At 37.9% G+C, this 17,969-nt stretch overlaps 1 protein-coding gene across 1 annotated transcript in view; it reads right to left on the reverse strand.

Moving 5' to 3' along the window:
- Positions 1-4,627: 4,627 nt before the first annotated feature.
- Positions 4,628-17,969, reverse strand: part of dab1a (DAB adaptor protein 1a) — a 210,170-nt gene continuing 196,828 nt past the window's right edge. The window contains 3 exon segments of the mRNA XM_065257318.1: positions 4,628-7,109; positions 7,112-7,148; positions 14,542-14,619. Of these exon segments, the coding sequence (XP_065113390.1) occupies positions 7,075-7,109; positions 7,112-7,148; positions 14,542-14,619 (150 nt within the window). The 3' untranslated portion in view covers positions 4,628-7,074.

Below are 17,969 nucleotides of genomic sequence, written 5' to 3' on the forward strand. Positions count from 1 at the left end.
TGTGTTTCTTCTGAATCTCATTTACAGGAGATGGTGCAGCTACATAATTTGACCTCAATTCATTTCACCAAATTGTTCTTCTCTCTTTCTTCCCAATATATACAATATAGGATGAAGAAAAGAGGTGAATAGTGCATTTGATTGTTGTTTTTGTAATTGTCTTAGCAATTGGTACAAAAAGCAAGCATAATACAAAAGTACACAGTTATTCATATTTTTGGCTGACCTATGGCAGTAGGGTTCATGCTGGATTATTTGCAACCCAGAATTGGGTCAAAAAGGGACGAACCCAGTCAATTGCACTCTAAAAATGCTGGGTTGTTTTTAACCCAGGGCTGGGTCACTATTGGACAGAACACACTGCCGGGTTAAAATGACCCAACTGCTGGGTTATTTTAACCCAACTGCTGGGTTGTTTCAACATGGTTGATTGACAATAACCCAGCAATTGGGTTAAAACAACACAGCAGTTGGGTCATTTTAACCCGGCAGTGTGTTCTGTCCAATAGTGACCCAGCCCTGGGTTAAAAACAACCCAGCATTTTTTAGAGTGTGGGATATAATTTAACCGATGATGGGTTCTTATAACCCATTGTTGAGTCAAATATAAACGTTTTCTGGGTTTAACCCAGAAACCCATTTTTGACCTAATGCTGCATTTGAAAACAACACAGCATTTTTTTGAGTGTGGTGATACCTCTTTGAGGCTTTAGTCTAAATGTCAGGATTTAATATAGAAGAAAAAGATAAAAGAAGGCACAAAAGTTGTCACTGTGGTGCAGGGGCGTAGGCAGAAATTGTATTTTGGGCGGGCCGGAGCAAAAGTGAGTGGGCCTATAGTTTATCAGAATAAAATTACTTAAATAATAATTAAACCTTAGAGTGGAAAAAAGAATAGGCAAACTGCAAAAACAGTGACATCTTTACTTTCAATAGTCAATAATAAAACACTGTCTAAACATGTTCATCCAACAGAGCTCAATAAAGGCTGGACAAACCAGACTTATTCAGGCTAGTCAGCAGTGCAAAAACAGTTCACCTGAAATAAAGTAGGCTAAAAATAAATTGAAATAACGAAAACTCTCAGCAGAGCACGGTTTGAAATAAATAACAACACACTGCCTAAGTTATGTTAAATCAACCATATACAGTGCAATCAGCCTGTTGGAAATTAAGCTTTTGTGCCAAAAATAGCAACTCATATAAATTAAACAATGTAAGTTTAACCTATAAGGCTGGCATACATCTATACACAACACACCACTTAGTTAAATCACTTCACGAGCAAAAATAAGGAAATTAGTTAAACAGCATACCTACCTTTGTTGTTTTAATTCTACAAAACAAGACGCAAACGCCTGGGTTTGATGTTGAAAACAGAAATGATCTCATTATAGTCCAAAGAGTCACAGAGTTCTTTTTCAAAAAACAAAAGGTTGTTGAGGCGGGTAGTAACTCATGGATGCAAATTGGGTTGTGAAGGTGGTTCATCAATTGCAGTTAGATCGGCGGCTAACCTGTGTCCGACTGACCGGGAGAGAGCACTGGAACTGCCGCCAGAGAGCAAGCGGCAGCCGGCGCCACCAGCGTCTGAAGAACTGGGCTGGTAAGACTCGGTAGATGGAGGCAGTGGCGTATCTTCTTCATCAAATCTTGCTTTTTTAAATAACACATTAAAGAAACTTTAGCCATTATTGTGGCAATGTTAATATTAGCTAAAAAAGCAGTTAGCAAAGTTAGCTGGCAGACTGCCAGAGCCCGCCGGCCGCCGCCCCCCACAGAGTCTATCTATCAGAACTCCTAGCAACCAAGCAACCAATTACGTTTCGGAAGCTTCCTACAACTTGCTTCAACAATTCCATTTTATTTAGAAAGCAAATTAAACACACACCAGTCAATAATAAAGCCGGTTTATGTTAATATATTTTATTAAATACATTTGAATAATAAAAATAAACTAAAAATGTATTTTGGTTAAACTTGCCTGGGCGGGCCAGGGAGTTATGTGGGCGGGCCAGTGCCGCCCTGGCCCATTACTGGCTACGCCCCTGCTGGTGGTACCTTTTCAAAATGTACACCTCTGTACCTAAAAGGCGCATATTGGTTCCTCAAAAGTACACATTGGTACCTAAGATGTACATACTGGTACCTCAAAGGTACATATCTGTACCAAAATGGTACATATTAGGACCTTTTTAAAGGGGACATTTTAAAACCAACTTTTGTATGTTTTTTTCTGAGAGTATAGGCGATGCAAATACAAAGATATTGTATATGCGGCATACATACATTTACTAAAGATAACCCTTAATTTTACAGCATCTTAGTTACAAGTTACATGCACTTACTAGAGTAATTACAGTTAATAATGTATATAATTAAGCAAATAACCCTTAACCAAACCCTAAACCTATACTATTAAAGACATACATTTTTTAGAAATGCACTGATATTACATTTTCCCACCGATATGATAGCAGATTATTCAGATTCTATCGATATCGATAGTTTTATTAGTTTTTCTCAGTCGCTTTGGTATTTCTCAGATCAGATTTGAAATGATCAAAACTACCTGTTCAAACTTTACATCATTGTGTCACTTGTGCACATCAAAAAAGCAGTTTCAATTTTTTTTTGAAGAAGTTGCAAATGCTTGGTTCATTCATGCAAATGATTATGCTCTGATTTTTCCTACATTATCAGTTGCTTATGTCATGTCGATCAAAATGTATTATAATGTATCTCTGTTGAATAGTCTCACCCCCACAACATTTAGGCATTAGTTAATAGTATAAGTCTTTACATGCAAAATGGTTGAACAAGTTGTCATGATATGTCAAGAATATTTCTATACATTTCCATTAGGCTTTTTTCTAAATCTGTCCTGAATTGGTAAATTGCTCCCAGGTGGATCATGGCTTTCTCTAACAGACAGGAACGTCAGGAGGTGTAGGAAGACTGGACTGTAATTCCTACAGCACTGCATGTACAGTTTTCCCTAAGGAAATTGTCCTATGTTCACATATCTACTTTTTTTCTTTGTGTTATGCAGTGCTGTCTTTTTCTTTCTGTATCGCAATGATATGGTCTGTCAACAAATGACAGTACAAACAGTAAAAGCATAAATGTGAATCTGCCTGTCCAGTTTCTTGCAATTTAACTCCCACATACACTAAGGTGTAACCTGCAATTTACAATACAATAATTGTCATCAAAACTTTAGCCATAGTTTACATTAACATAACTTCAGAGTAAACTGTTATATTGACAACATGACTAAACAATTTGACTAACTTATTCAAACACAAGGACTTGTCATTCTGATGGCACTGACATGTTCATTGACACAGAAATTTACTTTTGAGATATGAACTAAGGATTTTGAGTAAGAGACTGGCTTTTGCAGGTTATTCTTGGTGTTTTGCTATTTTTATGAATTTTTGGAGAAATGTACTTACTGTTTTGGAAATGTTTTATATATATATATATATATATATATATATATGTATATGTATATGTATATGTATATGTATATGTATATGTATATATATATATATATATATATATATATATATATATATATGTATATGTATATATATATATACCTAACCTAACCTGTAAAAGTCTTAAAAACAGACACCAGGGCAATGTCTGTGGTAACCGTGGTATAAGCTAAATAATTTCAGGGTTCCCACACCTTAGTTAACTTCAAATTTAAGGACCTTTCAAGGACTTTCCAGGTCCAATACCCACAAATTCAAGTTTGACTAAATGTGGGGAGACATTTCAAGTGAGAGCAAGGTTACATCGTGTTACGTTTTAAGATGCACTGTTATAGTTCCCTTTTGAGGGAACTCGCACTGCATCACTGCGGTGACACTTTGGGGACCCCTCCTGTTGTAAGTGCGTCTGAATGTGTATATCAAATTCAACCAATGGTGAGGCTTAACGACAAAGAGAGGGTGACACGGGAGCCAGGAAGTATATCGCTATATGAAATATTGCCAAAGATGGCGTTACAGGGATACAGGAAGCATGGCAAGGGAGACGCAGCGTCTGGTTCCCTTCTCATGGAACAACAGTTACATACGTAACCAGAGACGTTTTCATTTGTCAAACACAACTATGTAAAAAAGCATTTTGGTATGAATCAACCTTCACATACTGAAGATATAAACATTTAAAGCGAACAGTTAAGCATGTGTGCTTAAAAGGGTAGACATTTTATGATATTATCCTACACTACACAGGGAATAATATTGATGTTTTTCCAGAAAACTTCTTGCATAAGATAGATTCAAGCACTTTCAATGACCTGTATCTATGTATGTATATTTTCAAAAACTTCGCAGGGCCTTGATCCTCCCCCAGATTCACAAACTTTCAAAGATTTCAAGGACCGTGGGAACCCTGTAATTTACTTCGGTCCTTTGAATTATTAAAAAATAATGCACACCTCACGGTGCATTACCACCTTGGATGTGCATTATTTTCGTATAATTCATTGGTCCATCGTTAATTATTCCTTACATGTATACTTAATTGTATAATAACACTGTAATGAGAACCTTACCAAAATACTGCAACTTTGAATACTGGTATTTGTTGCTAAATCAGGGAGGCAGAACACATTTTGGGATGTGTTTATTGGTAACAGTATTACATGGTGGGTTACGTAAATCAACAGAAATGAAAAACTCTCTAAAAATCCACTGTATAATGTTGTTATCATCAAGATAAAAATAATGTGTCCTTTACATTACCAAACCATTAGCTGAGGTAAAGTCAAAATAGAAATGTACTCAAACTGAAAGGATTCCCATACCGTATCATTTTAACTCTCGCAAAAAATCTGATTTTGAAGGTTCAAAACTGCTTTCAAAATAAAACGGGACTTTTGCCATAAAATAGGAGGAAGTTATCACAATGAAATGCTCTAATGTTTTTAGATGTAATAAAAACTAATGTCAGTATATTGATGACATTCTCTGAATGGTTGTCGGATATCAGGTATATTTTGATGCAACTTTTAAAGTTGTGAATAAAGGGCCTTAAAATGAACATGAAACAGATTTCAGTGTGAAAAATATTCAGCGTCATCCAATAGGCATTCCAAATAAGAAGGAAAACTGTCAGGAAAAATTGTCATAATATGTACCCCAGCTGTCACTGGGGCGGTACCCTTTAAAAAAGTACAGCATCAGAGTTCATATTAGTACAGAGTATGAACCATGAATGTGTATTTAAAAAGTAAATAGAGTCTCATGTTCACAGGGATAGTTGACCCAAAAAAATGGAAATTCTGTCATCATTTACTCACTTTCATTTTGTTACAGACCTGTATGCATTTTTTGTTTTGATGAACACAAAGGAAGATATTTGTGGAATGTTTGTAACCAAAGTGATCAGAAGCCCCATTCACTTCCATGGTAAGATAAAGGGGTTTGGTTACAAACATTCCTCAAAATATCTTCCTCTGTATTAATCAGAACAAAGACATGTATACAGGTTTGTAACAACACGAGAGTGAGTAAATGATGACATAATTTTCATTTTTTGGTCAACAAGTCCTTTAAGACTTATTGGAATGTATGTGTATCTATTGAAGTGCATTTGCATGAATGTGTACTGTATCATTGTAATTGCTGCATTAACATAAAGTTTTAAGAAGCTCCAGTTAAACCACAGTTATCGGCTTTCTCTTGACAACACACCAGATGAGAAACTGAAGACCAGGCGGCATACATATATGACACTGTCAGTCTGGACCCGTTATTAATAACATAACAGTCTCTCAGGCTTGTTTCAAGCTCGAGAAATCCAGTGTCCATATCCTGCTAAAATAAAAAAGACAACATGCTTTGACTGCGACAGCAATGTAAACCACTTGGGAATGTGAGACACGTTAATATTGCTTGCGTTTAATGAGGAGTTTGCATCACTATAAGGCCGGCCTATTTTATGGCACAAAAGTCCACAGGATGGAATGAACACTGTTGTTGTTATTATCATCGGTATTATTTGTCATTGTCATCAATAATAATAATAATAATTATTATTTACAAAATGAGTTTGGCAAACCAACAATCGGATTTTCAAGCCATGTTTAACCCTAAAACACATCTAAAGTTGACTTCAAGGGCTTCACGGACTTATAAAATAAAAATTCCATTTCAATGTCACGTTTTTTCTTATTAGTATTGTACAAAAGCTATAGAGAAGGAACAGTTCAATCACAGATTCAGTTCATTTTTGCAATGTCCGTACGCTCGGATCCCCCACCGGATTCAAACCTGTCCAGCGCATCAGATTTGGCAAAAGCCTCGTGTCTGTTCTCCATCGGAAGGGTCCACAGAGATAGAAAGTTTGTTGTTTTTTATTTCTGCATAGCTTTCTAGAAGCAGAATCTCAAATATGTGGGAGAGGGGCTAACCAAACAAACCCAGATGGATGGATCGCATAATTCACCGATGGATCCACACGGATTACTCTGTGGTCGATTACTCTGCTTGGGGAGAGGTGGCGGTGTCCGACTGTGACGTGGTGCACGAGTGTGTATGTTTGTGTGTCAACTCTCAAGAGTTCCTTACCATGTGGTCTCTATACAGAGGGAAGTTGGACAAAAAAAAACTAAGAAGGATTCATAAGGCTATGAGGAGTTAGCAGATGCCCCACTTATAGTCCGTGTGCAGGTAACACAGTGAGAAACGAACAGAGGGATGGAGAGAAAGTCTGTCTTTCTCATTTCTTGCAGGAGGGTGGAAACAATTGCTCTGGAGAGGCGAACAAGGCTTTGTGAAGGCTGGGTCGGGCCTTGCTGCATTTGGAGATGCTGCTTGGAGAAGAGGACCAGTGAGGCTGGAGTGACCGGTCACAGCTGAGCCCTGAAGACCACGCTCATACAAACAAACACACATACACAAACGCATACAATCTCACACCTGTGCACATGCTTACACACACACACACACACACACACTCACACACCAATATATGCATTTACTCACAGACATACACGCACAGGGCAGAGAGTTGAACTCCAGTGTTTTGGTCTCCTGCTCCCCCCAGCGCCGGTCACGTCTGTGCAGAGTTCCCATGATCCTTCACTTTTTCCCCTTATTGATCCGGGCGTAAAGAGGGTCCTTCCCCTAAAAATAAACAAGGAAGGGTTACTTTAACATCAACATAAAAATACTTAAGAGTTAGCTGCAAATGAGAAACTTATGTGCGTGTGCCACCTTCTGTCTAAAGGTAAAAAAAAATTGGACTTTACAGCTTTTTGGAGGAGGGAACTGGGAACTATATGTCAGGATCGCATACAGAAACTACTGCACCACAGATACGACTAAAACAAATAAATAAACCAGTTTCTTTGAAATACGGCATAAAAATGGTCAAAAATAGTCCCTAGCTGTCACTGGGGCAGCACCCTTTTAAAAAGTACACCTTTGCACCTAAAGAGTTCATATTAGTACCTAAGAAGTACATACGGGTACCAAATGTATATGTACCCAAATGATACATATAAGGACCTTTTTAAAAGGTTCTGCCTTGGGTGACCATAAATTGCCATTTTTCCCGAACACGTCCTGGCCAGGATTTTGGGTGCGTCCTCTGGAGGTTAAATACGTCATCGAGGTTTAATATTTTAGGTCCTACTTCAGAAAAGCAACCGTCATTTGAAGGTAAGAATAAAACTACAATGATTGTATGTCTAAAGAAAAATGTATCTTAATTTTATAATGTTTTTAACTGAAATGTGAGTACCTCGATGATGTTTGTGTTTGACAAATGCAACTTCCGGAGGACACAACCGAAATCCTGGCCAGGACGTGTCCAGGGAAATGGCATGTATGGTCACCCTTGTACTGTCCCAGTGACAGCTTGGTACCATTTTATATATATATATATATATATATATAAATATATATATATATACATATATATATATGTTAGCATTCTATCAACAAGCATATAAAACACACATACTGTAGTTCCCACCTATCAACACCAGGTGGCAACAGAGGTCTAATACAAACATGCAATCACATTTTTTTTTGTGATACCAAAGCTTTAAAGCCAAGCAGCTTAGGGATAAATTACTGCAAGAGTGACCAAACATACCAGAAATATTCATACTGCATGCTTTGCTCTAACCTTTCCTTTGTTTTTGAACCGCACGTACCCACAACAGGCTGTGTCAGTAAGTCATACATCAATACTACCCATGTCTACCTAACAACCTGCGAGTTCTTCTCATAAACGCTCGCTTTCATCCAAATCGACTTACAGTGCGTTTTTGTTATCAGTATCTGTGTTCCCTGGGGATCAATCAACCTTTACGATGTTTTACCACTTGAGCCACAGTAGCACCCTTAAAAATATCCCGTTTCGAAGGTGCAGTATAAGGAACGTGACCCGCGAGAAACTTAGATAAGGAACAATAGAGATGTCAGTCAGTCCCTGTCCAGACGGGAACCCCGCAGAAACCAGTACCTCTGAATCAAAATACACACAGCAATTATCAGTCACTTACAGAGCCTTCCACCCACTACAGGAGCTCATATGGATGCATGGGCGAGAGATGACAGGATAAGTGTTTCAGAGAGCAGGAGGTGAATGAGAAAAGAGCCAGAAGACGAAATTAATGGAATTGAAAAAAGTCAGAAAAGAAGCGTGGGAGGAGGTGTTAGATGTAGAAAGAAATGACTGATGTAGGTGAAAGAAACCAAGAGCAATGTTTTTGTTTGCTTCTTCATAGCTTAAAAAAATATTTAAGTTTGTTCTGAATTAAGTCGTAGCTTTTGTCTTAAATATTTGTGACCCTGGACCATGAAACCTCTTAGCACAGGTATATTTGTAGCAAAAACCAAAATACTGGTCAAAGAGAATTTTCTTTGAAGATAAATTGTACATTTCCTATCATAAAAATAGTTTTTTTTTATGAGTAAATGCAGTTGCTAATGACTTCATTTGGACAATTCCAGATTTTCAAATTTCTGTATCTTGTCCAAATATTGTTCTATCCTAATAAACCTTATACTGCACACATCAATGAAAAGCTTATTTATTATTAGCTTTCAGATGATTTATTAATCTCAATTTTTTTTAAATGTACCCTTATGGCTGGTTTTGTGATCCTGAGTCACATTTATCCTAAAATTCTTTAGGACCCAGGTGAAATATAATAGAAGTGGATTGTGATGTACAGTAGATATAGATATCTTAACTGGTCCATGATTATCTCATTGGTTCAATGACCAGTCAGCAATTTTTAAAAACTAGCGTAATGTAGGTGGGTATAAACTAATGTTTAAACTAGTGGTTTGTGCTGGTCCAACATGAATAATTTAAAACAACAAGGTCATGGGTTCGATTCCCAGGAAACACACATACCTGTACTTACAAAAAAGTGTATAGCTTGAATGCACTGTACAGTAAGTCGCTTTGGATAAAACCATCTGCCAAAAGCATAAATGTTAACATCAGACTTAGACTATGTGGAGGACAAATCAAACGTAATTCATTCAAACTTCACAGACACAGATCTTGTATAATTTTGCTACTGAACCCTGTTGTATGATCTCCATGAAATGGGTTTGTCACTATCCAACCCAATCTCAAACCATTTCGTGTTATAGTCACAAAGAATTTGATTTATTAATTTGTGTTCATGGACACGATTTTCCTCTTTTTCGTGTCACTCAGCACAAATTTCTATTTATTGTTTTACGTGTCCCCGAGCACGACTTTCTTTTTCGTGTCATTTAACGTATTGGTTTCTTCTTTTTTTTACCATTGTGGCTTGGTGTTGGGGTTAGAACAACTTACGGTTACATTTCAGACATACAAACGCCAACCCCAAGGGACATTAGTTAAAAAATCAGAAGAAATTTTTTTAGAAACCAGTACATAAAATGACATCCTAACCCCAACTCTAAACCCAACCCCAAGCGACAATGGTTTAAAAATAGGAATAAAATGTAAATACAATGCTATGGGATTTGAAAAACAATATATAGAAATTTGTGTTTAGTGACACAAAAAAGACATTTGCGCTTAATGACACGAAAAAAAAAAGGAAAATCAAGTCCATGAAGACAAATAAATCAATCAAATATTTTATATACAACGAAATGCCTTTTGCACTATCTATCCCATCTAGACCTTAAGATATAAATTGGTGGTAAACTAATGTTTCAAATTCTTAATGCCCAATTTTAAAGTCTTAAATATGATAGACCTTAATGTACTAATAATAGACAGATTGAAAGGTGCATATTGATACCTCAAAGGTACACATTGGTAACTTAAAGGTACACACTGGTACCTCATAAGTACCAGCCTATTCTCACGAAATGCGTATAAATAGCCCGCAGTTGAAGTCATGCAATACATACATCAGTCCTTCCCGTTCACTTTTTGTGTCGTTTTATTTATTGGTTTCTCATTTTTTTTCTGTTTTTTTAAACCATTGTCGCTTGGGTTTGGGGTTATACCGAGTTTTGTTTGTAATTCCGGTATTTAACACTTTGAGTCTCATTTCTGGTTTGTTTTGGATGAACTATAGTGATGGACACTGAAATTTTGACAATGGGTCGTGTCTTGACTTTTTGACTCATTTAGAAGCGTCTCTTGACTGCTTCAGAATGGAAGTCAATGGCCATGCACAAACATGTCATTAAAACAACACTTAATGTTCATTTTCAAAACTGTGCTACTCACCGAGTGGTTCGTGTTGTTCGTTGATGATTAAAAAGAAGTAGTGTAGCGAAATACAGTTTCTGTCGTGTTTTATTTGGCATTTTGTAAAATTCCATTGACTTCTCTTGGAAGACTCATTGCTTGCTGATATATCACTCCGCCGCCGGAAACGGAAAAGGGGTCTGTTTACATGTGGTTGTAGTTTTTTCGCTCGGTTTCTCTCAGAAGAAAATTTTCCCATATTTGATGGCTCAGTGACCAGCTTTAGGTTTGAAGTTAAGCTCGATTGTGACTGTCTATACCAGGGGTGGCGAACGTCGGTCCTGGAGAGCCGCAGTCCTGCAGAGTTTAGCTCCAGCTCTAATCAAACACACCTGAACAGGTAATCAAGGTCTAAAGAGTTACTAGAAACCAGACAGGTGAGGTTTAATCAGGGTTGGAGCTAAAAACTGCAGGGCTGCGGCTCTCCAGGACCGACGTTCGCCACCCCTGATCTATACGTTAGACACAGAGCGTACTTGTATGGCAAAGTGGTTGTCACCATCAAGTGGTCGGGAGTGTGCTCACGCTTCAGACTCAAATATAGAGCGGAAGTATATACGCGGTTGTGAGGTATCTAAAAAAATTGTTCAACTATAGCAAATAACATGGATTGAAATCATACATTGCGCCAATATATTTGTTTTTAATCATCAACGAACACCACGAACCACTCGGTGAGTAGCACAGTTTTGAAAATGAACGTTAAGTGTTGTTTTAATGACAAGTTTGTGCATGGTCATTGACTTCCATTCAGAAGCAGTCAAGAGATGCTTCTAAACAAGTCAAAAAGTCAAAACACGACCCATTGTCAAAATTTCAGTGTCCATCACTGTAGTTCATCCAAAACAAACCAGAAATGAGACTCAAAGTGTTAAATACCGGAATTATCCTTTAAAAAAATGACATCCCAAATCTAATCCCAAACCCAAGCGACAATGGTTTAAAAAACAGAAAAAAGATAAACCAATAAATAAAAATAAACAAAAAGATGTGCCGTATAAGTGAACAGGAAGGCATGCCGTATCATATGCACACAAAATAGGCGTAAATATTGCACAACTTTTCAATAGAATGGGTTGTAAGTACAAATCTGTACCTAAGAGACACATATTAGGACCTTTTTAAAAGATACCATCCCATTGTCAGCTTTTGTACCTTTTTTCTAAGAGTGTGGGGATCAGAGGTTCATTTATCATTAGCCTGATACAGATGAGACTGATACATCAGTCTTCCTAAAGTCAGAGAAACAGGTTTCTGGCTCAAAGAGCCCTTTATTAATGATTCATCCTGATGAGCTCATGTCTCCCGAAAGGTACCACAGACTGATGACTTTCGTTCCCTCAACCACAACAAAACCATTTTGTCTCAAGCCTAAATCGAACACACGTCTCAAACCTAAAACGAATTTGAGGTGCGACTTTGTGTTATGCTACAAGTGCAAGAACTAGGATGTACTGTACACAGGGACCTGTAACAAAAACGTCAAGATGCATTATGAGTTCTGGGGGTATGTTTGCTGTAATTTTCTTTTTTTATAAATGACAATAAACATGTCAACAACATCACACTCACAAAAAAGGTAGACAAGCTGTCACTGAGGCAAAAAATACAGCTTTGTACCTCAAGGGTGCATATTAGGGCACGTTCACACTATCCAAACCAAACTGTGCCCAGGCACGTTTGACCCCCAAACCTGGTTTGTTTGACTAGTGTTATGGCTCTGTACAGAGGTGGGCTCGAGCGCGGTTCACTTGGTCTCAGGTGCGGAAGGCGCAGTCTGATCGCAAATCCTTTCAGTTTGCGAGACCACACACCTTCATCTGCCTTCGTGAAAACCCTTTGATGTGTCCAGCAGGTTACGTGAATATTCGAGCTGCAGATGCGACAGATCAACTATGCAATATGATAGTCATGTGACAGGCAAGGTGTCATTGCGCCCCAAACCACTTAACATTTTTTTATAAAAAACACAGACTTAACATTACGATGGGTATAAGTATTGAGAGAGCGCTTTACTGCCTGTTTTCTTCAAAACAATCACATCCTAATGCTGCGTTTACACCAACCGCGGTAGAGGTGGCAAGCGTGGGTGATTAACATGTTAAGTCAATGCAAAGACGCGATTACACGCGGATTATCCTGCGGCGCGGTACGCACGGATGTCGCGGAACGTGTGGAAGGCCCAGGGCATTCCGCGTGTTCCGCACGAATTGAGCGTTGCCGCGGGAAACGTGCGAGTTGAAAAATCTGAACTTCGGTTTTCCGCGCCGCGTTAACCAATCAGAACCTTGCTGTAGTAGTGACGTGATTACAGGAAGCGAGCGGAGTGGAGGAGTCTCCGCAGAGTCGCAAAAGCCCCTCCCATGATGCGAATTTCCACGTGAAATTTTCGAATGACTAGAATTTACGTGTGGCCTTCACGCGTGAATGAAGCGAGTGAACTCAAATGTTCAAGCGTCCAACTACGGGTGAATAGTGCGTTTTTGTTGCGGCTGGTGTAAACGCAATATAATGACGGGCACGAAATGCTCAAAGTAAAGTGTGAGTGCATGCTTACGGGGAGTGTGGGGGGGCAATCGGACTTGGGCAGGGTTTGGTTGGGTTAGGTATGATACGAGTCCACCCTTAGTACCTCAAAGGGGTATATCTGTACCTAAATAGACCTTTTTGAAGGGCACCAATTCCCATTTTAACAGTTTTTGTACCTTTTTATGACAGTATGTCATTTATATTTTATAATATTTCCAATACTTGTTTAATTGTCAAAATGTTTTATTTGCATCTGTGTTTATTTCAGACCCTGGTCATATAACCTCAGTCATGTCAACAGAACAAGAAGGGAGTTTCTTTTTGAAGCGAAACCAATGGGTGTGTCTGGTTTGTTGAGTCACCTAACAAAAGCGCAGACAATCTTTCCAAATGTGCCACCTCCATGTTTAAAGCACAAGCACATATTTATACATTTAGTGGCAAAGGCAGCCATCAAATACAAGCAAGAATCAAATTTCCCTGAAAAACCTTGTATTTCAGTTGAGTTGATATTATTTCGGTGTGTCATGTGCAGCAAATACAATTGTAAAAACATTCATGACCTAATTTGAAATATGATGAAGTGACTGCACAACACAGATACTTTGATGTGGAGCATTCACGATGTTCATGATGTGCCATGCAACGCTGTTGTTTAAAAATATATAACACGTTTAAAAACGCAGGTACTTACACACCTCAGGAAGCTTTGTGGGATTAAAGGGACACGCATACACACACATTCACTCACATTCTGTCAAAAACAACACTACAGAAGCATATAAACCATATTCCCATGAGGAGCATAGCATACTGTACCATCATAAGACTGATCGTAGCAGCAGGCAGGGGCGGCGAGATGAGAAACAGTATGAGAGCAAGAGATATAGTGAGAGATATAAGGCTATGATCACACATCGGCAGAATACCAGTCCTGCCAGTCTAGTTTAAAGCTTTTTATAAAGAGTGACAACCACATTTTGTAACCAGAGTGACAGTACAATTCGATGTCACAATTTGTTAGTAAATATAGTTGTCAATACCAAACACTGTGTGAACGCAGCCTTAGACAGTAAGAAAGTAGATCAAGAAAAAGATAAAGTAAAGAAAGCGCACCACATGGCCACGATGTGTGGGTCTATGTAATGGTGGTGACAGGTGAAGGCGTGCTGACATCACGTCGCGGTCGAAGTTGGCAGACACGCAGAAGAGAGAGAGAAAAGAGGACAGATACCTACCCTGACCTGCCGCTATCTAGCTACCGACCTGAGGACTGTCCGACTCTGAGCTCTCGGGCTCTGCTCGAGGCTCGCTCGCCCCTGGAGACTGCTGAGAGTCTCCAGCCTGGAAATAGAGAGAGAGAGAGAGAGAGAGGAGGGGGTGGAACAAAGATGATACAAAAGGAAACAATGGAATATGGGAACGTTAGATGGATTTAGGAAAATAAACAAACAAACGAGGAAGTGATGTATTGGGAAAGGGGTAGAGAAGGAAAAGAGAGGAAAAGATCGTAAGTGACAGAAAATAGTTGCAGAATTTTTTTTGCATCAATTGTTCATAATATTTGATATAATCTCAGTCGGTGACATTTGATATGATCTCAGTAGAAACAATAGACAAGCACAGTGCAGAATGTTTAAAGTCACTATAAAATTTAAATGTAAAAATTTTTTTCATAATTTTTTATGGAAATATTATAGTGTTTTATATGTAAGGGATAATGTAGAGGCAGCCGGTAGTTATTGGGAAATAAGCCCCGACAGTGTGATCAGGACCCGACGCGAAGCATAAAATGATCGTAATACCTTATTAAGATCCTCTGCTTCATACTTGTCTCCATTTTTTCTCTTTTAGCCAGTCTTTGAGAAGTTTTAATGCCCATTCTGTATTTTTTTGTGTGTTGGCTTCGTAGCTGTCATGCTCTATTTTGTCAAGTTCAGTCTCAGTAAGCTCTCTGTGTCTTGTTGTGGTTGTCGAGTGTTTGTCACAAGATGGCGCCAAACAAACAGTAATCTTTATTGATCTTTATTGGCGCGGAGCGATTTTACTCGTGCAAGTAGTCCGGCTATGCGTTATTATTTTGGAGCGGTTATTATTTGAAAAGAACGAACCTGCAAATGTCTCAACTGACCAATCGGAATCAAGCATTCCAGAGAGCCGTGTAATAAGTAAGGAATAATTGACGACAGGCTGTTTAATTATTCAAAAGTAATTCACACCCAAGTTGGTAATTCGGCACAACCATGGACTGTAAAAAATATGAATCGTGACATTACACTGCAAAAAATTATTTTCAAGAAAAAAAATCTTAGTATTTTTGTCTTGTTTTCAGTAAAAATATCAAAAAATTCTTAAATTAAGATGCTTTTTCTTGAGGAGCAAAATGATACACAGAAATAAGTCTAGTTTTTAGACCAAAAATATCAAATTTCAAGTGATTTTGTGCATAAAACAAGCAAAAAAAAAACTGCCAATGGGGTAAGCAAATTGTTCTTGAATTTTTCTTATTTAGTGTTTAAGAAAAATGGTAAAGAAATTTTTGCTTACCCCATTGGCAGATTTTGTTTTGCTTGTTTTATGCACAAAATCACTTAAATGTGACATTTTTGGTCTAAAAACTAGACTTACTATATTTTATTGGGTCATTTTGCTCATCAAGAAAAACCATCTTAATTTAAGAATTTTTAGATATTTTTACTGAAAAAAAGACAAAAATACTAAGATTTTTTTTCTTGAATTTTTTTTTTTTGCAGTGTATGAAGAGCTTTTTTGAAGCCAATAGTTGGCGGGGCCTTCTGTCACCCTCTTGGCACAATTTTTTTATGCATGTGCACTCATATTCGTAAATCAAAAATGAGAACCTCCTTCCTTCCTCAAAGCGACCTCTCTTCACTTCCTGTCACAAGAAATGGTGTGAGGGTGGGGCTGACAGAGATTTGTTTCTGCCCGGTAAAAGATGGCGGCGATTAGCAATTCGCAATATGGCCCAACTTCCCATGATCCAATAAGTTATCAATGTAAATAATCAACTTTTTTTTACATTTGAAGGTGTTTTACTTGGGTATACGTCACGATATGGAAATAAAAAAGTCACTTTACTTTGCCTGTCATGGTCCTGCCTTCATGTCATATTTTTTATATTTTTATAAACTAGAATACATTTGTGTTGATGTGAACACCAGTGTGGATACTAACAATAGCTGATACATGTAACTAAGTACCACTAAGGATGAGATACGAACTTCACTGTTTGACTCGTACTTTTGTCACTTTGAATTTACCACCAAAACATTATTCGCACACAAAGGCACTTGAGTTTGTCTGCCGCCATTGTGTTGTGGAGAAGAAATGTGAGCTGCTCTCCAAAAGCAATTTATACAGAGACTACTGTAGCAGCTATGAGAATTGCATTATAGTATAATAAATGTGCCCAGAAGTGTGCACAATACAAATTATATGTCAACGCTAGAGGTTCACTTCTGTGATTTACGACAGAATTCATTCATATTTACTGCAAACCGTACCGCAATTCACAAGAGAAGTACCACGCTTGTATTGTTGTGACATTAAAATTTGAGATTAAATCAAATTTCACTGGATAATGAAAACTAATATTTTATTCACACTCATGTCATTGCAGATGTACAGTTTATGACTTCCTTTCTACAGCAGAACACAATCCTCATTATTTTAAGTAATATCCTGTTTCTTCCTTGCTTGCAAATGGTGGTCAATGTTTTGAAGCTCTTAAAAGCACATACATCAATCATTAAAGTAATTCGAATGACACTGAACCACAAAACCAGTCATAAAGGACTTTTTTATTATTTAAACATATACATCAATTTGTTGATAACTTTAAATGTTATTGGTTCATATAGTTTTAAGCATGTTTTATCATGAGAAACAAGAGAAGCAATGAGATTTGACGTTATCGCTGTGTCCATATGCGCCAATTTCTTTTTCCACCGGTGTGTGTGTGGCATAACGTCATACAACCCTTAGGTTGCCTAGCAAATGCAGACGCTACGAGAGCGCCCAAGCACTTTAGAAGAAGGAGGAATGCGGCACGGTATTAGATGCAAAATGTAAAGCATCCCTTATTCATCAAAGCATTGCAGATATATAACAACTTGCGAGATACACCAATTTTTGGAATTTTTGATTTACATTAATTAAGCATATCTGACATTTTTCCATGGGTGCTTGGCCATTTTGGTGGGTCCTTGAGCTTTTTGGAATGGCGCCTATGGACGTGCCGCCATATACAATAATACACAATGTATCAATCACTCAAAATCATCAAAATAGTAACAGTTTTCTCTCAGAAATTTATCGTTTTCATTTTCCAGTGACCTATTTCTTTAATTTCTTCCGAAATCTGTGTTAAAAGCATGGGTCCGGTTCATTTTTACAGTAACTGTAAGAACATATAAGGATTGGCAGTGCTGTAAATGTACAAAGGAGGGAGAATAACCATCCATCCATCTATTCATTCATGCATTTATTAATCCACCTTCATCCACCCACATGCAGATGTATTAATCAAAATTTCCTGCACACGTGCCCATTAATGTAGCTTTGAAACATCCCGTCTTAAAAATGGTCCTGTATTATGCTGCTGTATGAAAGGGACTAAAGCATTTTGGATTTTTATGAATATTCCCTCTCGAGCTGCACTTTTAACACCGCAT

The sequence above is a fragment of the Paramisgurnus dabryanus genome, chromosome 12 (genome assembly GCF_030506205.2).
Source record: "Paramisgurnus dabryanus chromosome 12, PD_genome_1.1, whole genome shotgun sequence".
Lineage (NCBI taxonomy): Eukaryota > Metazoa > Chordata > Actinopteri > Cypriniformes > Cobitidae > Paramisgurnus > Paramisgurnus dabryanus.